Source organism: Protopterus annectens, chromosome 2.part1 (assembly GCF_019279795.1).
Source record: "Protopterus annectens isolate FY-2018-M chromosome 2.part1, PAN1.0, whole genome shotgun sequence".
Lineage (NCBI taxonomy): Eukaryota > Metazoa > Chordata > Ceratodontiformes > Protopteridae > Protopterus > Protopterus annectens.
In genome coordinates this window covers 1961799891-1961826274 of record NC_056729.1, presented here as the reverse complement: position 1 = coordinate 1961826274, position 26384 = coordinate 1961799891, and the positions used below count along the sequence as shown (strand labels likewise).

The window sequence follows — 26384 nt, the reverse complement described above, 5'->3', positions numbered from 1 at the left end:
TGTAGATGATGAGTAGACAAGCTTTTCAAATCTGTCCAAATGCATGTGACTCTTTATTCAGTGGATGGACAGAGGAGCTTTCTTCTGCAAGTTAGTTGCTGCTGCCAATACCATAGATCCTACCACGGGACCCTTGGTCCAATATCTGGCTTTCTGGTAATAGATTTTGCTGTGTCTGGTTCATTCCACCCCTGGGAAGAGATCAGATCAATCATCTCACCAGCTAGGAGGGGCCACCCAAGATGCAGAGAACTAACAGGCTCAAGGAAAACTGGTCTCTTCTGGAGAAGGAAATTGGGAGGACCACCCCCTTTCTGTCTAAGGAGTTGGAGAATCTCTCCAAATGAGACATCCTCAAGAAGGATCTGGGAGAACCTTCTCTCTCATCAAAATCAAGGGAATGCAAATGCCTCCTTTTATACTTATGTTTCCTGTAAACCTCCTCTGTGGGTTGTTTAGAAGAGGACTCAGAAACATGATATCATCTCCCTTAGCAGGACAGACTCAAGGCTCTCAGGAACTGACTGCCCCAACAGAGTCAAGACAGCAGGCTGCAGACTCTGGGAAATCCTCTGGGGGAGGATTAGATCCAGTGTTTAAAAGTAAGACCTCTCTCTAGGTTGAGAGAGTACTCTTTCAAAAGCCTTGAAATCCAAGCTCAACATGGATCCAAGAAGTGTCTCTGTTAGATGCAAAACTCTCAAACGTGGCACAACCCTAGAAGCTGTGCAGTTAAAATCTGGTGCCATCACTGAAACTATATTATCAAGCTCTGATGCCTGTAGAGGAAGGAAAGGATCCAAAGACCTTGGATCTGCTCCTACCCTATCAGAGTCAGAGACAATGGTTCAACTCCGAAACTCTGATGGCTCTGACAGTGTCAAAGCTAACTTTGTCAGAGTACTCATCAGAGATGAGGAAGTATGAAGCCTCAGCTCCAGTGCAGATCTACCCTGGACAAGAGTCAGATTGTAGAAGGATCCATTAATGACCGAGGGGAAAAAATGGTTCTTCCGGATTTGATGGTAGTTGGAGCTGGGTGCACCCTCAAATGGATTTGGGTCTGAAGGAAATGACTCATCAGCCTATCCACTTCTGCTTCTGTGAGGCTCCAACAGGACATAGCTGACCTTAGAAAGGAGGTAGAGGAAAGAGGTTTTGAATGATAATGTGGTCTATCTTGCAGGATTGGAGACCAGAATGTGTGGGAGATAGGATCCAGGGAAAACCTGGGCAGTTACACAGCCAATAATTACAGTGTTGGCCCCAAAGGTCTGGAGATTTTGCTGATGGAGCTGATAAAGGTCTTGGATCCAGAGATCTGTTTTTTGTTGTTTTTGAGTTTTTCTTTGTCTTTCTCCTTCTCCTTTTCTGTCTGTCTCTACATTTTTCTGTACATGTATCAGACTTTTTTGAGGATGAAGAAGGAGAAAGGGGAAGAAGAAGCAACTGTATGACTTCCTCAATCCTGAAGAAGGCTTCCTTTTTGTTAAGAGCTGTAGGAGGCCCATTAATATCAATTTGTCTATTCTCTCTGTGAAGGCTCATTGACTAAAAGCCCCACAGATGGAGCAGGCAACATTTATACGAGATGGCCCTAGGCAATAAGCCCACTTTGCATGTGTGCCCAAATTAGGTAGCTTGTAGGAACAAGCTACTCACTTTTTAAAACTGGAGGACTTATCTGCCATCCTGTCAGACCAATAAGGGAAGGAAAGGAAGAAATGAAGAGAAGACACTTTTAAAAGGCCATAAAAGTCTATACTATTAAGTATGATAGAATCCACGTACTAAATACTACTTTTTTTAAACTTTATATAAAAGTTAGTATGACACAAAAAGATGAAGAAACTATAGCATAAATGGCAGAAGAAAAAGATCAAAAGGTTAAAGTACATATCTAAGTAATCTCTCTTTTTTAAACCAAAAACTACTACTGAGTACCAAGAACCATCAAGCACTGATAGCGGCAAATGAGATATGAGGTGCTTCAGTCCTTACACATGGGATTGTGGGTAGGGAGAGGAGCCTAAGCACCGGATCCAAAGCTCAGAAATTGCTGAAGCCAGATCCATGGTCAAATCTGAGACCACACACTGAGAAACATGGGAAAAACAACATCAGATACAATGTTTGCACTACCATGCCAGAGTATTCAAAACACTGCCTGGACTGGCCATGCTGTGCATCAGACATAACCACACCCTCACCCACACACAATAGGGGATTCCACGGCTGAGTCATCATCACTTACACATGTGGCTGTGGGGAACTCAGTGACAGATGACTGCAGCAGTATAATACGGTGGAGAATCATGGGAAGTGAATTCAGTATCCATTTACTCTGCTAAGAGGTTGTGGGGTGTCAGAGGTAATATTCTCCAGTGGTGGGGTTCATCTCCAATGCTGTGACAATTGGTAATGTCCACTGTGGTGGCCTTTGGTTTGTGGGTTTGATCCATGGCAGGGAGGACACAGAACTATAAGACTGTATATGTGTACCCTAATAGGAGTTTCCTTTGCTGGCAGCCTACTGAGCATCATCATGCTTAACCAGGTGAGAGCCATGAGCAGGTGTGGTGCTCCATATGCCCAGTAATGAAGAGTAGAACTACATCACCACTTGCCAGGACCCTGTTGTGGTGCCCAGGTGTTGAGCCTGAGCAACATCTGTGCCTGCAACTGTAAGACCACCAATGACTAGGAGTGTTGGGATGTGTGGCTAAAGATAACAGCAATGTCATCTCAGGAATAGCCTGTATTGTCTGGGTAGGGTCATCATGTGCCCAGGCACCTTGCATTTGTACCTCCGAATGGCCAGGGACTGCATAGCCTGCTGATTCAAACCAGAGGGCAGCTAATATTTGTCACATCAAAGCACCAAGGGAGACATCTGTCATTAGCAACCTCAGCCGCCAAATCATCTGCACCCTGTCCCTATACTCCATGCCATTGTACAGATATTGGATGTTATTGTGCAAGCCACAAGGCATGCTCACCATCTCCACAATGCTGTTGATAGCAGCTGTCTATGTCTGGATCACAAGCATGCATACCTGCTGATTTACATGGAATGTTGTGCCCAGAGTATGGACAGAGCTGCTATCAAGTTCTTGCTGCAAACCCCCATTCCTCTCCCTTTTGTGGACATTGGAAACAGTGTTATTTTCATCTGCTGAATGGGTTGGGGATTTATCAGGTAGCTCAGGAGGGAGTCACAGTTACAAGAGATCTAACATGCACTGGTGAGGGTCTGGGTTCAGTGTCTACCTCTACAGGGCCCTTTAAGGATGTGGTGAGCCCTCTCTTAGAAGTATAGCAAGCACTGCTATTGTATCCTTAGATTGTGACATATGCCTTTTGCCATTACTGCCAGCTACATACAATTGGTTAACATCAGGGATGTGCTGTCTGTTGCACTGGACCCTTCACCAGTAAATTCTAAGAACAAATGAACACAAGATATCTTTGGCAGCAGTCACTCAAATGCATATTCCATACACCCCCCTTAGCATGCCTATTGATACACAACCACATGTGTGTTCATACATACACAGGCATACATACCTTGATATGCAGCTTGCTGCATTTGTACCCAAAGATACCTGAAAGTACAGATATGCAGAATGTCTTTGTTGAATAAGTCCCATCACACATGCAGTGCACTGCACTACACATAGGTGTACTGGTATTGCTAGCCTGTGCATCCCAAACTGCTGCTTGGATGGTCATTACCTTTCAGTTCCCACATCCAAGCCACTCCCAGGTATGTAGTTCCTCTCCCCTTCCCAAGAGAGTGTGACAGCAGGAGCAATTTTGCCTCTGTGAGCTAGTACTGTGGTGAACGTGTGCTTGGCAATATCCTATGCAAAACTCTTTGCAAAGAATATCATATTGCTTACTATTCACTGCACCTGTTGCACAGACCTTTTATGGCTACCCACAACATATATGACCCACACCATTCCCTGCCAAACCCAGTCTTGATGCAGCTTGTATGCAGCATCTTTGCCCAAAGGTTCATGAAATGCATGCAGAGGATCTATAGTAACACCTCTATCTCCTACATGGAGAACATTTCTAGCTGCTGCCACTCTTGTGGACCCATGACAAGTCCTGTAAACACATAGGTTATACAGGTCAGTCAGTGAGTATCGGCCTATGGCCACGGACCTCTTCCCCCATTATGCAACCAGTTAGCATTCACCTCTAATGCTCTGTACTTCCCACTTACACACAGCAGCAATGGGATTGCCTACCTAGAATGCTTCCGGAATCTGCCTATTGCCTCATGTAGTGTTATGCACAGTGAGTTACATCCCTCCATTACAATGCACGGCTTCACCTCACTTTTTGAAATGGGGTCATCACATCCCTTTTTGCATTCCTTTCCCTATGCATCCAGTGCTGACTTTGTGCTCCTACAGCAGCTGAACACAAGACAGCTATGCCACTATGTTGTGTTCCCACTCCCACATACCATATGATACTTGTCTCATCATTACTGCCACCCATAACAGGTGCTGACACGACTTTGGCATATTACCAGACAGGTTTTCTTGCATCACTATTTCTATATCCAAGGTTACAGTCTGGTATTCAACAGTTTTTCATCTATAAGCATTCTTGTTTTTGCAGAAAATGGCATCCACTCATTATATCATGCTAATATGGGCATCTTGGCTCTGCTACTACACAAATGAGGATATATCTCTGATTTGCTGCCAGAATGCAATGATCTTTCCACAATGGACAGCACAAGCCACACTTGGCACTGTGATAAGGAAGTGTGTGATCATTATGCCCCTGTACACCACTGATGAAGATGCCATTTTATTACAATCATTTGGTAGCATCCCACTGCAGCACTACAGCACTCTCCATGTAATGTCCAAATGTATATTCATACATATAGGGCCAAGGGTATAGCTAGGCATACTCAGCATGCTTAAATGAGTACTTTTTTTTAGAACATCTTTCTGGAAACTTAATAAGTGTTAGCAGCACTGAACATTTACAACTGTCTAAACTAGTTTTTGTTGTGCTGAACTAGACAAAACATGCTTACATGATAGGAGTGCACCACTTAAAATAATCTTTTATGCTTATAATGGGCAACAGCTATAAATAGTGTACCCCTTTCTGAAGTGTATAGGGGCACCATTTTGATGGCTGAATACATTTTTAATTGATAGGTTAGTGGCGGGGGCAGCAAAATGAGGCTTGAGTACCTAATATGAATATCTGGCTACACTCCTGTATACAGCAACCATTTTCTTCCTCGAGTGAACTACAGTGAGTGGACATGCCATCTTTTGGTGCTGTGAACTGCTGGCCTCTGGCAAGATGCACCAGGAAGAGTAAGATGTTCTTGTTCTTCTAGTAGAGGGACTTTGCTGATCACCTGTTAGGGCAGTACAATTGTTCCTTGTGAATGCTAGAAGCCTAAATTGAACTTGCCAGGGTGATGAGTGATGCCTCTGGCATCACCTATTCCATTGAGCAGTACTAATTTTGGTGCAGCAACCTGCGGTGATGCCAACCTAATATGCTTGAACAGAGGGAGAAAATGACAGGAAATGTGAGCTGGATATATACTGTAAGCATTTTGTTCTGTACCAAATACATTATCTGGTGTACATGTGTACCGAGGTGTCCACTCTGTTTTACAGCTGCAGAGGAGCAAGAGCTTTGCATAAACAGGATGTTGCAAAAGGTGGGAGTGACTCTCCCAGCAGTGGGATTCTTATTTCATGTGAGAAAGCTCAATGTAAAACTGCACTTGTATCTGCACCCAGTGTGTGTACTAATGTGCTCTCTTTTTCTCATCTTTCTGAAGTTCCAGTTATGGTAGAGGTAGTGGAAGGGTAGCTGTCACCATGACCTGTACTGGTTGACCCCATTGGTGCTGAGTCTCCAGTGGTTACCCAGTCTGCCTCTTCAGCACAGCGGTGGAGGTCATCCTGGCGCAAGTATCCTGGTAGGAGCCCTGGTGGTCTGCATCAGGAGGAGGCATAAGCACCTCTTTGACAGTGGATTGGAGGATTCTCCCAGCATCAGATGTAAAAGTGGAAGTATCTTTTTCCATGGCTTGTTGAGTATCTGGCAGGCCCTGGCCATTGAGCACAGCTTGTCCATGACCCCTGCCCTACCACCAATCAGATGTTTTCCTCCCTTCTGTATACTTTCACATACCTTGTTCATTGTCTAACATTTACCCCACCAGCTGTCCTCCATCCATCTTTCTATGTCCATACACTGTAATCACCACCTTTGAGTTTAATTCCTAAAGAGAGACAGAGAAAGAGGCTTCTTGGGTGCTATGATTTTTTTTTCTTTGAGATCACCTATGATATGTTTACCAAGATAACCAGAGTATAGCAGTTTTACTACAGACTATAGCAGCTGCAGCCAAATGGATAACTGATGGCTAATCAAAGACCAGTGCTGCCATTAACACAGTTTACCTGTGAAGAGGACCCTGAGGTGTATTTTACACTTTATAGAGTTGTATGCTACTGGAATGCATGCAACTGAGCTTACATGGCCAATATCATATCCACCAAGTTAGGTGGAGCACCACTAATAACTTTCATGGACAGGAAGGGGAATGATTACCAGGGCCATGTTAAAGCCAGATAGGCTTTACTGCCCCATCTTCTTACTTCAGAGACACAATCTAGTGCTTCTGGTCAAATTGTGTTCTATGCTATCAGGTATACTGCATTTGGCTGTGTATTACGCTAAGCGATTCCTATACTCTGTACTTCATGTTACACAGAGTAAACACATAGCTGCTTTAAAGAAATTTAAGTAGTTTGTATATGAATGTTCGCAAATGCATTGTGTATTGTTCTGTAATGTTAATGCAAGATGTTTACTGTTTTGTATTGACTGATATTTTTATTATAGTTTACATAATTGCTAATGTGTCTTGTATGTGGAGCTTTTCTCCATGGGTTTTCTCTGTAAAAACAGCAATTAGCCCAACTTAGCATACGATATGACAAAGGGAAAGATTTTTCACACTTTAAAGAGATGTGTAAGCAATGTAAAGAAGGAATTTTTTTGATAGACCACCGTATCAGTGTGGGGAAAGCAACCACTAACTCTCTTGTACAAACAGTTAATTAGATCTAGTCCTTACAAATAATACTGCTTCTTGCACTTTTGCTTACATATCATCATGCCTTGTTAAATTATATCGCAGTTTAATTACCTTGGGTAGGTTTGGCATAATGGTTAAGGTCTTCACCTTACAGACACAAAGTACAGGGTTTGATTCTGACTTCAGGTTATTGGCTAGACTTAAACTGCCCTTTAGCACAGTAAACCTAGTGTTCACCTATAAACCTATGGGGTACTTCCCCTGTAAGTACCTTTGTGTTTAGAAACTTTCAAAGGCAAACCTTTTTCATTTACTTGATGATCTAAATAAATTCTGCTGTAATTCTCATCCACTGGATCCAATTGCTGAAGCTGCTGCCTAAGAATCTGACTTCTACTCCTACTTAAATAATTGAATTGACAAGGCAGACCCTATCTGCACCAAATATAATGAGAAATTCAAAAACAAACTCCTGTGGTACAATACCCATATAAATAAATTACATAACAAGAAAAATAAATTCCTTAACTTTTATAAAATGTCTCATTCTATCTACTTTAAGAGCACACTTAAAGCAAACTAGCAAAAAGCTCAAGGGAGCCATTACAATGCCCCAAGCTGGTTATGAATTTAAAATGGCCATTAAAACCAAATATAACTACAAATCTTCCCTTAACTCTGTCAAGAAGTTAAGAACCAACACCCAACTATGTTAGGAGCTTGTCCACAATAATACTATACACTCTGATACAAACAAAATAGCTAATATCTTGGGTAACAAATTTAGTGTAAATTTTACTCCACCTGCAGTTATAACTATTCCCCAGGTTCTGCAATTCTCACCATCCTATTTAATCACTATTGACCAAGTTCTCCCAAAAACTAAGAACACCTCATCCATGGGTCCTGATAACATACTAGGGTGCCTCATCCATGGGTCCTGATAACATACTAGGGTGCCTCTTGCATGGGTCCTGATAACATACTAGGGTGCCTCATCCATGGGTCCTGATAATATACTAGGGTGCCTCATCCATGGGTCCTGATAACACACTAGGGTGCCTCATCCATGGGTCCTGATAACATACTAGGGTGCCTCATCCATGGGTCCTGATAACATACTAGGGTGCCTGATTACAAGTGCAAAATGTGGCCTAACAGAACCCCTACTTATCCTCTTTAATCTAAGCCCTTCCACTGGTTACATTCCTGAAAACAGCCACTGTAATGCCATTACACAGGGATGGCCCAATCATGGACCCTGGTAACTACAGACCCATTAGCCTCACCAGACCCATATATAAAGCTATGGAGCATATTATCTCAGATCTCATTAATCTGGACATTGACAGTCTCTTAAACCTGGACCCACATCAATTTGGCTTTTTTAAAGGACACCCCTGCCTCTTTAACCTCCTTAAGTTCTTTGGAAAAGTAACTAAAAAAAGTAGATCGGGGTTAAGTGATACATACTGCATATCTACTCCAGCCTTTGGCACTATTCCCAATACAGGCATTGCTGACAGATTTGTAAATCTGAATATAAATCCTTATGTTATGCGCTCAATACCCATGTGGTTAGATTTGCAGGTGCCACTTCAGAAAGAAAAAAAGCTACCACTGGAATACCACAGTGCTCAGTGTGGGCCCCTTTCTTATTTGGCATATATTTCACAGACCTTCGGGCCAGAACTCCTGGCCTATAGCTAACTAAGTTTACAGACAACTGTAAACTGAATGCTGTTTTTTGATCTTCAACTGACTTACAACTGCTTCAAAATGGGTTAGACTACATTAACAATAGATTCAAGGACAACAGTCTAAAATTAAATGTAAAAAGAAACTATATCATAGTTCACTTTGGTAAACAAAACATTTTCACTTACCATATAGGTGATGCATCCCTCCTATCAAACACTGTTGGAAAGGATCTAGACATTCTTGTTGAAAATAACTTATTTAACCATCATGTTTCCACAGTAGTTTGGAAATCCTTCTATCTGGTTCAAATAATTTCCATAGGCATATCCACTAAATCCACAAAAAGTCTTAATTCCCCTTTACTTGTATCCCATCAGACACAAAATTGAATACGAAACATCCTTTGGCATATACTTGTCTAAACATATCACTCAACATGAAAGACCTCAGACATTCATAACTGATAAGATCATAAGATCAGTGGCCTCAAAAACCTTAGTTATCAGGACAGACTGGCAACCTTCTCTGTACTTAGTCTCTTACGGACTCCTCTTTGAAAATATGTCTAGCTTTTCGAGCAATGAATATACCAGGAGAGAAGATAACCTTGATCACAGCCCTAATGATATTCCTGTTCAGCCAAAATATTGAAGTTGTAAGCAATTGGAAGAGGGCTCTAAGCATGAGGTTCATAAGAAAGAATCAGGAAAAATTACATAAAGTAGAGACGGCAACTGATACTAAACAGTGGTATGACCATAGGATCATAGCAGATTACTAGGCTATCGGCCCTCAGATCATTTTAAGCCTAGTCTTTTCAAACCAATGTAATACTGTAAAAGTACTAGTCAATACCCAAGATTGCATTTAGTGATGACTGCCCATGCCCAGCAGGGTTGTGGGCTATCCCTGGTAAGAATTTATGGTGCCCCATCAACTCGATCAGGTTTCTCTTAACAGTGTCAAAAAGGTGCACTGTTTACAGGATCATATTAGTACAGGCTAACTGTTCTTGTGGACTGTTTAAGTCTAATCAGTCTTCCATAGTGCGGATCAAACCCTGTGTCTTTTGTCTGTGACGTAAAGATATTAACCATTACACCAACCCTGATCAGAGTTGCCTTTTGATGGAGAACAGTTAAACACAGAGACCCCAGTACTTGTGTTGGTAGAGGAAGAGGCACCACCTTCTACACCACAAAAGTCTGACCTTGAATAAGCCCCCGAGTTATCTAACATTCTGGCAAGCCAGTTAAATTTTGAAGACACTCTGGGAAGATTACACTTTTATGTATACATGTATCAATCAGTCTGTCTGTCTATTATCCTTTGTTTGCAGGAAAGACCAACTGGGCAAAGCCCCTTTTCAACAGAGGCCCCAGCAGAAAAGCTTCACCCTATCTACATTTGAATGAGCTAGCAGTAAAGATATCTAATATATAATTTCCATCATGTTAAACTCAAACATGTTTGTATAACATAATATACAGCACATAAAAGTCACTCACATCAATAGAACATTTTACAGTGTGTGTGCATGCTCTCACTGTAGTACTACACATAGGCAGTTAGTTCCACTTCCGACCCATAACCAGCAGATTACTATAGTAAAACTGTGAGAATTTAGTGATATTTTATTTGACTTTATAAGGTGGGCAATTAGTTACAGTGTTTGTACAAGGACAATACTCTTATACCCATTGGGATTTTAAATTATAGATGGGATAATATTTAGAATAAAACAAGGTCTTAAGTAATGGGGCTGTTACAAGCGCAAGACCATTTGCTTGAGAGATACATCTTCAGAGAGATTTTAAATTGTACAGGAGATGAGATGCTTCTGATATTTGCTGGGACTTAGTTCCACATTTAAGCAAGATATGCAGAGTAGAGACAGTCACCACTATTGATGGGTTTAGCATAATGGCTAATGGCTTCATGGCATAGACACAAGGTAAAAGGGTTTGATTCTAACCTCAGCGTGTTGGCTAGGCTTAAAAAGATCCTTTTGGGCACTTAGCCTGCTAATTTCCTATGAATTTTATACTTTCAAGTGGGTGCTAGGTACTGGTTTAGTGAGCTCAGTTCTCTGCGCGCATGTACCAGCTGAATAATTTGTTGATGGCAGGGCATCTGTTTGGGGTATAAAGGATGTTATAGGCAGTTTTGACATGACAGAAGGATAGTAGGTAAGATAACTCCAGCTACAGTGATGTGTTTTGTTAATGTGGTTACTTGCAAACTTTGACGTTTTATTATTATATTGCTCCAGTTTAGATGGCTGAGATGACTGTAGGTTAGTGAAAATTGATGAGAAATGCAGGACACAAGGAAGCAGATATGTGAGCTATAGTCTATAGTGTTATGTGCATATTCTCTTAAGAATGGTTTGACTTTATAGAAAACTTAGAGTTTATGGTTGTTTTTTTTTTTAACTGCATGTTGGATGTGCTGAATGAATTTTAATCTGTGCTTTAATATAACTATTATTAATTCTATAATTTGTAGTAACTGAGTACTAGTATTACGGACTGATAATAATGTTAAGTTGCAGTAGTTTGATTGCTGGGTTGGAGGTGAAAATACTATTAGTTTAGTTTTTATTTGTATTTAGGAGTGGGGTAAATTGTTCCAGCCAGTTTTCAGTTTTTTTGCAAAAGAATATTGCAGGTCATCTTGAAACTGTCTGAATGAAAAGGCCACAAATATTAGTGATGAGTCATTGGCATACTAAATTAGATGTGAGATTAGAGAGACTACATGTATTTTATTTATAAGTACAATCAAGAATAAAGGTCCTAATATTGAACTTTGTGGTATACCTAGTGTTATCTGTTGTGGAGGGGACAGCTCATCTGCCCAGTGTGCACACTGTGTTCAGTGTCTGTGGTAACTTTTAAACCAGCTCAGAGTATTATTTCCAAGGCATAGTTCCTTGAGTCTAAGTAATAGAGTAGGATGTGAAACTGTGCCAGTGCTTTTGACAGGTCTAAAACAAGGATGCAACCATTACATCTTGATTTTGTCTGTCATGAATATAGTTTATGAAAGTTAGTAATGTTTCCTTGCTATGGACTGGCCTAAATCCATGCTGTGTTGTGAAAAGTAACTTGTTCTCTGTTAGGTAGTGAATTAGCACTATGTGAACACATTTTTCAGATATTTTTAGATACAGGGGACAGGATAGCTATAGGTTCTTAGTTTGCTAGCTCAAGTGATTTGCAATATTTATATAAGGGAATAAATAACACAGGATTATTTCCAGAGTATGAGGACTATTTGTTCTTGGAGTGAATTTGTTCTTGGAGTGAACAATTTACAGTATAGATGTTGGGTGTGCAATGGCTTCTGCAACTGTTTTGAGACATTCTACTGGTGGGTTAGTTGCAAGAGAAATGGGTTTAAGTTTTTGAAATTTTTTTTTTTTTTTTTTTATCATGGTAGTAGGAGTTGTGGCAGTGAGAAGGTGGTAGTGTCAGTGTCGATGTCAATTACTGATGCATTGTGTACATTGGATATAATAAGAGAGTTAGCCACATTTTTGTAGCACAAGTTAAACTTGCATGCTGTGTTATAGTTTGTGCCATTTGTGAAAGGGCAGAGTTGTGATTTTTGACCAAATTGTACAAGTTTATTGACCAAAACTATTTTGGAGTTTTACACTACTTTTCCTGTCAACTAGTAAAGTACTTTGGTTTTGAAAGTGCTGATATTGTTGCAGATTGTTTATTTTTTAAAGGAAAGTTTTTTCCATGCTTTATCTCTGTTACACAGTAGTTTTTCTTTTTTTTTATCTGGCGTAAGCAATAGTGTAGAATTTGATCTGATTCTTTTCTTGTGTTGAGATGCCAGGGAGTTCAATATAAAAAGAAAGGTTTTGTTGAAGTAAATTTCTATTTTATCTAATGATAGAGTTTTTAATGGTTCTGAGTTGCTATGCTTAAGGGTAGGTAAGGCTTCCTTAATGAATTTGATTGTATAGCTGACAATGTTATGTTAAACATTTCTATGCATTTTGGTAAGGATGGCAAAAACATTGGTTATGAACATTAATGGTGTCAGACATAATTCCTACATGGGACAATTTGTTGGCGGGTCTGTTGTAAGTATTCAGTCCAAAATGGTTTATTTTACACTAACTTTATCTGTCATTATGGTCATAAGTATTAGATGTGCTAATCCAAACAAATTGATAGTAGGGGGAACAGTTCTGTGAGTACATTTGGGCCAGTCAGTATTAAGGTACTCTAGGATTACTGTTTCAAGAACTATGTCTGCAGTCCATAATATGTCATCAGAAGCTGATCTGTTTGCACTAGAAGGTATATACAACATTGACAGAGATATGCATTTTTGTGAGTTAATTTTGAGAGTAGCTACTATGACTTCAACACCATTAATTTTTGGTAATTATATGGGGTGCACAGCAAGGTTAAAATCTTTTTGCATTTCCAAAAGCTACAGCACCATCTCTTTTACTAGTGCAATTATTTGAGATATTATGAAAGTCAAAATGCAGTATTCTTTAATGTTCTGTGTGTAATTTAAGCCAGGTTCTTTTAATGCAATTATGTCAGGGGTATTGAGTGACATCCAGCTATGCAGGTCTGTTATTTTATTCTGCATACTATGGGTATTTATATGACATATTTTTAACCCTGACGGGCTGCTCTAGATAGATATATTATGATTGTTCAAAAATGTTATAATATATATATAAATATAGCAGGAGTACATGTGAAAAAGCTGAATGGGATCGCCTTACTTCTGACCCATACATTTAGTTACAAAATGGATTGCTGTACAAATTAATCAAGGAAACAGAGGGGTAGTAAGACAGCTATTGATGCCTAAGCCTTTTAGAAACTTAGTGATGAGACTGGAACATAGCCACGTGCTAGAGGAAAACTAGGAATGGACATGTCTAAAACATGGTTTTACTGGTCTGAAATAATGAAAGACATTGAGACCTTCTGAGTTGGATAATGAAAGAAATTGAGACCTTCTGAGTTGGATACCATAACTGTCAGAAGACATCCCTTCATCCAAGCTTTAAAAATCCTCTGATTCGAATGCCTACCTAGAGGTGATATTTACATATACTCTAATGGACATTCTTAGGCCACTGGTAAAATCCAACAATGTTTTTCAATGTGTTTGGTTATTTTGGACTAAGTATATACATACTCTGTGGTTATCCTACTCTGTAAACTTAATGCTAAACATGTAGCCAGGGAGATAGTTTTGTTTTCCAGGGAAGTGATGCCAAATGAAATATTCACTGAGCAGAAGGTTACCTTTATGCCCAGAATTATGCACCAACTGTGACAATGATTTAAGCTCAAGCAAATAAAAACATCAGTGCAGTTCAGACAAATGGACTGATACAGTGTTTTAACAATTTAAAAGTTATTCAGGAAGATGGACAAAATGGGGGCCATTTATTACACCTCTTATTTACCATCAGAAATGGACCACAACCTTCAACTGGGTTCAATCATTTTGAGTTCTTGTACAGAAGGAATCTGCATGGATTATCAGATGACACCACAGAAACTTTGGAATAAGAGAAAACATTTAATTGTCTCATAGAACACTACATCTGTTTGCATGACAGGCTGAAAGGAGTGATGCCCAAGTATTGAAACACATGAGACAGACATTAAAGCCATCAAATATCAGACCAAAATACAAACAACTAAATATCAAACTAAATGAAATAAATTAATTTTAAGTAAGTGTTAGAAACCACCAAATGTCAGGATCGATCTAAGCCAATTAAACAAGAGGTTCCACATATTAAGGTCATCTAAGATCACTGTTTCAAGTAATATATATGCAGTTCTCCATAATATGTTTTCAGAAGCTGATCTTTCTGCCCTATGAAGTATATACATCATTGCTATATATATTGATTTTTGAGTTAACTTTAAAAGTAGCTACTAGGACTTCAACACCATTAATACTTGGGGTTTGCATGGTGTGCAGAGCAAGTTTAAAGGCTTTTGAGTTTTCAGTGGCTACACCACCACCAGGGCTCCTAATAAGCAAAAGAATGAGCCTCAGAAGGGAACGCACCCTAGGAATCATGAGCATTTCCAAAGATGGAGAAAGCAAAATGTTGACAGGTTGGTACCAGTTAACAGACCTGGAAAAGAAATGCATTCTCAGTTCCTTGGACAAGTATGTTCCTGTATGCCTTTCCATGATATCCAAGGTCATTCTGAAGATTCAGAAGGACACTCTAAAGATCATTGTGATGACTCCCTTCTGGACCAGGCAACAGCGGTTCTGCCTTCTTTTGGAAATGGGTAAGGGAAATTACCACAATCTTCTGAAGAAGTAGAGCAGATATTAAAGTAGGCAAAGAAACTTGCTACTAGGAAAACATATACAAGCAAATGCTAAAGATGTTTCAGTTGGTGCCATACCAAGAAAGAAGGCCCTTTTAAGGCTAGCATTTCTCTGGTTCTACAATATTTGTGTGGGTTATTATCCTTTGGTCTTTCTTATTCCTCTGCCAAGATTCATTTGTCAGCTATTTCAGTACTTCTGCCCATGGATCCCCCACTTTTATTGCAATCCCATGTCAAGATATTTTTGAAAGGGGTTCTGCATACCCATTCACCTAGGAAACAGGTGTCACCTCTTTGGGATCTTAATTTTGTTTTGGACAATTTAATTCTTGTTCCAGTTCAACCACCTCATCAGGTCAATTTAAAGTTCTTAACATGGAAATCAGTGCTCTCCCTGAGTTGCAAGCTCCCATGGTGGTCAACCTTATCTCATTTGTGCAAAAAGATACAGTTTCTTTGAGAACTAATCCTTTACTTCTTTTGGCCACTGATCCTTCTCACTTTTTACCATGGACTTTTTGAGATGAGAGGACTGAATCAATGCAACGTACGATAGATAACTACATCTTACAGTCCAATGTGGTGAATGAACTGGTTCTCGAGGGAGTGAGACAATAATTAGACCTTGGGATAAATATGAGGAAGAGAGGACCAAAAGGACTGATAATCTTTTTTTTTTACAAATTGGTCAACACACTGCTTGTAGTTTATCTCCTGAGTTACAAGGGGTTAGGATAAATTAGAACATATACTTTATAAAGAAACTTATGTTTACACTAACATCTTAGTTTAAAATGTTACCTGGAACTGGATATAACTCAGAGGGGATTCAGAGCATTTAAAAGTCCCTTTACTCCATCTGACCCATTGGATGAGGAGGAAAGGAAATTTCAACAGAAGTGTATTCCTGCTGCTCACCGATGCTCATTGGATTGGATTAATATTTTGCTGGAAAGGGATGCTCAGAAACACTGCAAACTTAAGGAAGAAACTGGTGCCCTGTGTTCTGAATTAACTACACAGATAAATACTTCATGATTGGATTCCTTGTTGATTGAAATTAATGAAAAAAAATGAAAAGTTCTGAGGAAGAGTTGATGGACAGAAAGACAAATAAATTAAAGAGAGACCTAACGGATTATATTAGTGGTAGGTCTTTGTCTGGAAATCCAAAGTAAACACCAGTCAGGCATACAATTACATCATCAAGTAAAACAAAGGAAGCAGCAAGGTGTATCCTTTGCTTAATCAGATGGTGCAGGAACTTCGATAGAATGCTTTCCCACCACTTCCACTGCCTCAAGATTTGGCTTTCCAACAACAACGGTTTTGGAAAGCAGGTGTTTTATAATGATAGAAAATGAGGGAGAGCAAATAATGAATGCATTATCTTGGCGAGCAAAGAGGGACAGCTCCAGCAGAAATATAAGAAGAGCAACTGGCAATGACTGGTTGTTTAACCATTCCAACACTTTTACAAAGAATAATGTGGTATATCCGCGGTGGCACAGAGGTAGCGTTGTTACCTCACAGCAAGAAGTTCTCCTGTTCTATTTTCTGCTGGAGTGCCTTCTGTGCAGAGTCTGCATGGTCTGCCCACAGTCAAGTGGCCTCCGAAAGACCTGCGTGAATGGGCGTGCCTTCGCTAAAGGTTGGGCGTCGGGCTGGCAACTCTGCACAGTAAAGATCAACTGCCAATTATTAGGGGACCGGAGTTCTGCTGTGGTGATCCCTAACCAGAAAACAACAAGCAATGATGTAGTTTTTGACTCTACTGTAGTTAATTTGTTGGGTGTGGAACTATACAATGAATAATGAGCAGACTCATGGGACTTAGGTTTGTATCTACTGTCCTACCTAGATTGCATGTTTTAAAATGTGAACTTTTTCGTTTTGTTCAAAGGCTTTATTTAATGGAATATTTTACTGATGTTCAAGTAGATGTGTCAAATGATGATGTTAGTTTTAAAGAACTTGATTCAGCATGGGATTGTGGCAATGATGATTTTAAGGATAGTTTTTATTCATGTGTTTCTCATGTTCGGGGGTTTGCCTGCTTAACACTGGTTGTATTAAATTTAATAGTATGTTTTTATTACCATTTAATAATGAAAAGCTTCAGCAATATTTCCGTCAGTGTTGAATTATGCGATGGATAAAGGCTTATAAAAATGTTATAAATAATAGGTATCTGATTCAGTATAATGTAACTACGGCAGAATGGGATGCCTTGAAGGAATTACAGATGAATACAAAAATGGTGTTTAAACCAGCTGACAAAGGTAATAAGATTGTAGGCATGCATTATACTCAATACTTACAAAGGTGTTTACAGCACCTTAAAGATGAGAATGTGTTTTAGTCACGATGGATGTATATAGGAAGGCATTGAAACAATATGAAGAGTTGATACATAAGGGGTGTAGATTGGGTTACTTTTCTAAGGAAAACATTGAAAAGTGACTTACTATTGATGGATGTACTATGGCTACATTCTGTTGTCTCCCTAAGATGCATAAAAATCTTTCTAAGCCCCAGGATGCCCAGTAGTGTCAGTATGCAAATATTTTTTACATAACATTGGGCTGTTACTTCATGAATATTTACTTCTAAACTTCAGTCATATATTAGATAAACTTCAGATTTTCTTTCTTAAATTTCTGGTTTGCAGTGGACATCCAATACAGTCTCATAGATTAGTACTAAGCTAACTGCTCTTGCGAGCTATTTTAAGCCTAGCCAATTATCCCTTGTGAGACTCAAACGCTGCACTTTGTGTTTGTAAGGCAAACACCTTAACCATTAGGTTGGTTAACTTTAGATGAGAAGCGCTTATATACTAGTATTAAGCATATACACGGAATTCAAGCTCTGCAATATTTTAGGAGATTGTCCTCTTGCTGTTTATATTATTGAATGGGTAACATTTTGTTTACTGCATAGTTATTTTGAATTTGATAACATTACAATCCTCAGTTACAGGGGCATCTTCTGCCCCCTTGTATGCAAATTTCTTTATGCTTTTTTTTTGAAGTGGAGCATTTGTATAAACATGCCTTTGTTAGAAAATATCTAGTAAAATATTATAAATATATAGATGATTTTGTTTTCATATGTTGTGGGGGTCAGGATCAAGTATTGGAATTTGTTGAATATTTACAAATGAATGCATTTGGCTTGATCTTTCAAGGACTTCAACGTGGGAAAGATATAGTTTATCTAGATCTGGAATTGAAGGGTTGTGATATCGGGGAGATAAGAACCTGTGTATACAGAAAGTTTGATAATGAGGGCAGTATTTACATGGCAAAAGTCACCCCCCCCATTTGCTGTCTGGCCTACCATATGGGGAATTTTTGTGTTTGCAAAAATTATGTAATACTGAAGCTGATTTGTTTTAGGGAGGTAGAGAGGACCATGAATATGTTTATATTTAGTGGATATAATGAGTGTGAAGGTTATAAAATCTTTGGAAAAAGTTATGGGGGAAATTGGAGATGGTAAAAGAAATATGAGAAGCTCTACTACTGTTCCTATTAATACCATGAGACTTTGCCAGCTGGAGAATGACAGTGATAGGAAAAAGATGCATTTTGTTACTACTTATACTACATTTAGTAACCAGTTTGTGGAGCTTGTTAAGTACTGTCGGGGTTTGTTATTACAATCTCATGACTTTGTGACTAAGCTTTGTAAGTTTCCCTTAATTTCATATAAACAGGTAGAAGTATTAAAGACATGTTAGCGCACAGTAGTTTTCAGTTACCCATTGTCAGACTGCATCGAGATGTGTCAACTTGTGGCACTTTTCCATGAGGAGGATGTATAAGTTGCCAATATATAGTAAAATATTTTTTGAAGATTAATGGAGTGTCTTTTAATTCAGTGAATAGGTATTCCTATAACACGGAATGGGTTATTTATGCATTCACTTGTCCTTGTGATTTATTGCATGTGGGGGAGAGCAAAATGGCATTTAAAACAAGACTACGAGAACATGTCAGGGATAGTAAAAAAATCTAGATATGAAAGTCCAGTTGCATTACATTTTTATTCGCACCCCCAAAGTAACCCAGTAGGATTACAAACAACACTTCTGGAACAAGTTATACTTAAAGGTGGGGAAAATGCAATATTAAAACACAAGTTACTGTAAAAGAAATCCATTGATATACTAGACTGGCAAGTTACTTCCTTTTGAGTTAAATGCTGAATGCAACTGGAGATAACTTATTTGATGATTATTCAAATATTTGATTGTTTAACTGGCTATTTAATCATGTGCTGTATCATGTGATGTATATAAGATGTGTTTTTCAGTGAGTTTTTACTATTTGATGGCTGTTACAGCTGAGACACTAGACTTTTTTATTCTCTGTTTTGGTATATTAAAATTAACCCTATTGTGGTGATTTATGTGGCCTTTGGTGGTTTACTTATTAATCCTTCATGTATGCTTTAAAACAAGCACTATACTGTAAAATAGACTCTTTTTCCAGGTCTGTTGCAGTCTTTGTTGGGGCCATCACTCTCCAGTGCCTCCTGTACCCTTATCCTTCCTCCATCCAATTGCTAAGGCTACTACAACAGTGACCAAATGAGGAACGTACTACAGCTATGCAAGTAAACTTACCATAACCATAGATGTTTGAATGATTACTGCTTCAGTATGTGCTAACTCCCATAATTTTTGCTTACCAGGGTGAGGACATTAACTGCTACATACCTAGCACTGACTTCTTTCAAGGCCATAGTCTCTCCCTTTCAGTTGGTTTGGCGCACAGGCTGCTGATTTTCTCCAGCTCTGCTTAATCTTTCAACAGTCTGGGAGTATGGAAGGTGCTCTTAATCTTTGGAAACTGGCAGGCTGTTACATCTTAGGCAGGATGTAACCCATACAGTAAAGGCTACCACAGAAGGGATCCAGTGTTTACTGTAATGGTAAGTTTACTTGCACAACTGTGCTTTTCTAGTCATCCATCTCACACATTGGAAATACAGGGTTATTCAATAGCAAATTCACATATTTTATACTATCAATCACCTGACTAAACAGTACAAATATTTTAAACAGAATTTATGCCATGTTATTCTCAACTAGCTTATACCCTGACATTTATCGGATGCCTTGATGCTGTAGAGAGCTAAGGACACAAACTGCAGGAAAATAGCATCTGTACCTGTTTGGTGCCACATCAGGTTACCACCCATCCTGATTCCCACATGATGGTCTCAGTTTTTAATCTCCACCTCCAGCACTGACTCTCCATGAGCTGACGAATGCCCTGGTTTTAATGGTGGCCAACTATCTGAATAGATTTTTTTTTAACTTTGAGGCAAAGCACTGTCCTTATTTTTATTTTTGTTTTAGTTTTACTTTCCTTGCATGGGAGGGAAGTCAGGTGGCACTGTTTACTTGTTGTTTTCAGAATGTACACTGGTTACAAAATCACAGTTTCCTTGAAGATACAGCTTTCATCTTGGTGTGAATTTCCCACTCTTCACCAACTCTGTCAGCATTTGCCTTTAACAATGACTGCTCATGAGAACTTTTCCTCTACCTGTCAGTAGTATCTTAGGCCTTGTGTGTGTTGATTTTGGTGATATCTTGTAACAACAACTTTACTCAAGTAACAAAAGACACTTGAAGCCAAACTTGCAAAGATGACAAACTCAGCAATAGCTGTTAAGTACAGGAAACCCTTCCATTAATTTTCAGTGTATTCAATCAACAGAACAAACTGCAACTTTATCAGATAAGCAAGCAGGGTGCCACCTTTGCATCCTTCCATCTCCTGACAAATAAGCCATGCCCACTGTATAATGAAAATGCACCTCTTGCCTCAAGATAGCCATAGTTTCTTTTAGCAAGCCATACCCAGAAGTACTAGTTTTTAAATGTCATATACAGTGACTGCATAGGCAGCCTTAGATGATATGGATCCCTAAGCAAAGTATCCCATGGCACTCCCCCCCCCCCCCGTGTTCTACTGTCACCCTGGCTTACACCTCAGTGCTGTCACGCTTTCCTCTCATCCATGCAGCCTACTACTATCCAGAGTACATTTGTTTTAATTTCTCACACTTTGTATTACTTTTCAGCTTTTCCCACATCCTTGCTATGCATCATAACTGGCCAAGAGTGTACTGTAATAACTGTGTTGCAAAAAATGTAATTGTGTTGGGAGTCTGGAGGCCACTAAGCCCATAAGCTATTGAGTTATAAATGCTTTGGGTGCATTTTAGAGTTTTTTTGGCACAGCCTTTGATCCATTGATCGCCTAAATAGAAAAGTATTACTACGGAAGCAAACTGATTATTTTTTTTCCTTCAAGGAAAAATTAGGGTATGTCCAAGGCTTAATGTTTATGGTCTGTTTTTATCTATAAAATAAGAATAAAATGTGCAGGTAAAAAAAATCTTATCTGGTACGATTGTCTTCCTCTCAACCTCACAAAAAAAGAGTAGTTTTCAATATACCCTTATGACATTAAAATAAGGTAGTCCAGAGGGCTTGAGTGAAGTCTGGTTTTCTTAAATATAGTTCTATAATTGTAGCTCATAGTTCATTGACATCTTTTGTTTGTTCATAGTTAAAAATAAAAATAAAACCTTTTAACTAAGAATGAGGTTCTACAGGCTGTTGAGCTGGTAAACCCTCACAGGTCTTTCAGGAATATTCAAATAAGGAACTAACCTCTAAGCTTTGGGATTAGTTCCTTGTTTTTCCATCGCCCACATTTTCCTCCAGTCAGCTCCCATGGAACCTCCCACCATTGTATGTAACTGTCTTTAAGTAACTGACCTGTTGAATGCAATGTATTAGAAAAAGAACACTCGTCCATCTACCTTCTTAACTGAATAACTGAATAAACTACTGGAAACATTATTCCTCCCACAGGGAGGGTATCAGAGAGAGAGTCTCCTAGATCAGGTCTATATTACGACGTTGAAATGTCATAATATCGAACACTGAAACATCAACACGTATTCATCAAAATGCATTTACGCAAATCGATGAATACTTACAGTGCAAAGAAACACTTGCCCTGCAATCCAACATAACTAACCTAACCTAAAACAAACCTACCCATGTGGGGAGTTTCGCCCCCCACCCCCCCGACATGGGGTCTGTGCCCCCCACCCCCCTAACTAAATATACCAACTCTGAGATTGCACTACAGTGGAGAAAATGGCAACATCATGTAGTTGGCCAACTGCATCTTTGCCCTGGAAGTATTCATCAAATTGTATAAATGCGTTTCAATGAATATGCGTCGACCATTTGGTGTTCATTATTACGATGTTTCAACGTCATAATATAGACCCTCCTAGACCTGCTAGTTAAAGTGATTTTATCTGGACTTATCCTGTATACCCTGTTTCTTACGTAATTAAATTGGGATGAAAGTGAAAGGACAAATGAACATGGTCATATATTTCAAGTTGCTGCTGTAAGACATCTCTACTGTATGCATCCTTGTCCCAAACCCCCCAAAAGCAGACAGTTTCTGTGTATCCCTGTGAAGTTAAACTGGGATGAAAGTGAAAGAACAAATACGCTGAAATACTTTGTTGTGCTCTATTGCTGTCAGCTGTACATATACACATCCCTTCCCTTCCCTGCTACCAGATGTTATCCACCTGTATACACATCTGGTTTCAGTTGTGAATAAAGTACAAAAAAAACCCCACTTAGAGTAATTCTTTCCAACTTTTTGTTCTGTTGTTACACTGTACACTGACCCTAGACAAGCTACAGTGACATTCCTTGCTCACCTACGAGGTGTTACATTTTAGGAAAGTTGATGAAATAATGACCACACTGTCCTCAGACAGACAAACCATAGCAACCTCTGTGCCCACCTCTGAGCAGGGGAATGTTTAGACTTGGTGGGGCCCATGGCTGAGGACCCTACTAAGCCACTTACACATACAGGAATGATGGGTCTGAAAGCTCTAAGGATCTAGATGTTCTGTGATGTATTTTATGCTTTATTTTTTCACTGTCCAGCAGATTTATGTATGATCCTGCCAATATTATGTTTCCACACACATATACACAACATGTTAAGAAAAAACACAAACCGCCAGCACTTCACCAGTATCTCTCCTTTATTTTCAGCAATCTGGTACCTCAGCAATTCGCCTTCAAGGATCACATTTAATTGAGTGTGAACATAATGCTTATGTACTCACTCTACAATTAACATATTCGATTAACATATTAAACAATCAAATATTTAAATGCCAACTTCCAAAATTTAAAGTGACCATGAATTTATGATGAATAAATATTCTCCATATAAAATATAATAAATAATCAATTGCCTAATTCCTGATTCATACCATTAGGCTTTAGAGTATGAAACTTGAAAATCATTCTAGTTTCTAACTCCAATAATTTAACTATGTAGAGGCATTATGTTCACACTCAATTAAATGTGATCCTTGAAGGCCAATTGCCAAGGTACCAGATCGTTGAAAATAAAGGAGAGATACTGGTGAAGTGCTGGCAATTTGTGTTTTTTCTTGACAATTTTCTGCTGTGAGGTGTTTTTTGAATACACAACATGTTTTCTATACACAAATTTTAAAAACATCACTTCACTTATGGCATGTCCTTGTGATTTTGGAGAAAATGGGGTCACCTGAATGAAACACACCCAGAAATAGGGTGGACATGCAGACTTTACACAGATGGAACCACATCCAAGAGCTCAGACAGGGAGAAAAGAGATACAAGATGGCACTCTGTGCTGCTATACCAATAATTTCATCTTTTGCCACACATCTTGCCTAAACCACCAGAACTAGCCAATTACTGTATGCAATGCTGATGTCTGATGGTAATGAAAAGTCAAAGAAATTATGGCCAACTTGTTGCTCCTATATAAACTTCACATTAATGATTGTTTATACACTGAATTTGAAAACAGATACCAAACTACAAGTGAAACAGTAAACATTTTAAGAAATATACTTCGGAAATGAGTTAGCTGTCAGTACTCACCTATTAGCAAGACACACTTGCTAACCCGGGCATAAACCTATCCATATCCACACAGCTGTGTTAATAGACTATCTGATAAACTCAAAAGCCGCAAGAAAATCAAGGACAACCTTTCTTGATAACCATAAATCCATTGAGATGGAAGAACACTTTCAAAAATGGCTTAAATTGTACTAATGGGATATAGCAAAATGCGCAAATGCACAGTGCAAAATATTAATTCTGAAGTAGTCAGCAGGACTGCAAATGTCAAACATAACTGTTGTACAGTTATGCATATTTATGCTTTTAGGTGTGTTTTTGAGGTCCCTTTCTCCCCAGCACGGTGTAAAATATTTAATCAGTTGCAGAGTTTCTCTCCTTGTTTAAATGTTTTGAAGCTGTTGTGGGGCTTTTTTCCCCGGGCCTCCGCTGCGGAGCCCGGGGAGAAGCCTCCGCTGAAAAATGGGACATTGACTTTCCGGTTATCAAACGACAAATAAAAACATAAATCAAAACTTACATTGAGATGAAAACGCTTTGCTAATGTCAGAAGGCTTTTTCCACATCTTATTCAAATTTTCTTCCTCTAGTAAAGATTTGGAGCTACTTTATAATTTGCCTTTGTAGAGAACGGGAAACACATCTTCGCCTTCCCACAGGTCATGCAACATAGTATATTACCTTTTTACTCTTGGGTGACCAAAATGCCACACTCACCAGGTCTCGACCTCCCCCCCCCAAAGGGGAGCACTGATTCTTATAACGTGGAACAAAAGGACAAAATGTGGACTGCATACATGACAACTTCAACTGGGAAGCTTATGGGATGGTTTAGTTGGTTACTACTTTATAGTTCTAAAATGTTCTTTTGACGAATGAAAATATCGTATTACTGACCACTGGTATTAGTTAGAAAGATTTTCAGCATCACAGTTTGTCGTCAAGGATCGCAACTGGAATTCAAATGAGTTTACATGCCCCCCTCCCATCAAACTAATGCTCCAAGCTAGGGTTCCATATAGGACCTGTTAACTCTCCATGCCCCTGGTTTGATTCTTCTGCTGAAACCATAAAGGCTTGTCCTCTTAAATGATAACGATGGGGAGTGGGTTATGCCCCTTCCTCCTTTGTGTATATATTTGCTTACTGCATGTATATTTTGAACATCTTTGTAACACATCCTTAAGTAGGTGGTCTCGCCTTTTCCATATCATAAAGTTAATCTTAGTCTGCTTTGTTCTAAGTAACTCCGAGTAATATATGAACACACACTACAACTACTAGGTTCGCTAAATTGCGGATTAAGTTCGGTAATTGGAATACAACCGCAACAGACTATATTCAGAAAGTGTTCTTGTCATCTCCTACTTTGTTTTTTGTATGTTTACCTGTATGTTTCCTACAGTTTCCATTGAGGCTCCTTTGAAAAGATTGCTCTGCAAAACAGATAACTAGGTATCCTGGACATTAACTGCCGTAGTTAAGAGGACACCATTTATTGTAATTCACAATCCCTCTCCGTTTCTCTCTGTCCACATCCCCCCCACACACACACACACACACACACACACACGCACGCACGCTCGTCACTTAATTGAAGTAGACGGTGGTTTTCCATTTATGTTAACTCTGTAGATGTGTGTCCCCTTGAAGATACAAATTAATTAAATAATAATGGATAGAGGTTTAACATCTTACCAGCCTTGAAACACACAAGAAACGCAAAGGTGATCAACACATTCATTTTCCCATGGCTCTGCAGCTTCGAACACCATGCCACGGTTCAGTTAGTACAACTAACTGTTTTATGTAAGCTGTTTTCCACCGTTTTACTGCCTTGGGTAGTAAAAGAAGCCCTGTGTTTGAAGGCAAGAGAAAGCCAGCAGAGAAGCTATCCCGCAATGCGCACTAACCCCTTTAAGACCATTTGAGTATAACTCGAGGTGTATTCTTTATACAGGTATCCACATGAAGCCAAAATCTACACTCCACTCGACTAAGTGAACTTGTTATTCCAACTGCGGGTACCACAATGCGAAAAGAATGAGAGTAACCAGTGGCAATGGTAACTTCTCAATGCGGGGAAACACCGCCACCTACAGGAGGAAAGAGAGGTAAACGCCTACGCAGCAGGTTCAGCATTTTGTTTCGCAGCTAGCAACTTGTACTAGTAGTAGTAGTAGTAGCAAATACGCATACTTTGGTGATGTGACCGCGAAAAATG

General features: G+C 39.2%; 1 protein-coding gene across 1 annotated transcript in view; it reads right to left on the bottom strand.

The window, feature by feature from the left end:
* The window catches only part of LOC122794706 (interleukin-6 receptor subunit beta-like), a 1250292-nt gene extending 1224115 nt beyond the window's left edge, over positions 1-26177 (bottom strand). Inside the window, exon 1 of the mRNA XM_044063351.1 lies at positions 25859-26177. Coding sequence (XP_043919286.1) covers positions 25859-25904 — 46 coding nt within the window. The 5' untranslated portion in view covers positions 25905-26177. The remainder of the gene's footprint in view (positions 1-25858) is intronic.
* Between the last annotated feature and the right edge of the window lie 207 nt (positions 26178-26384).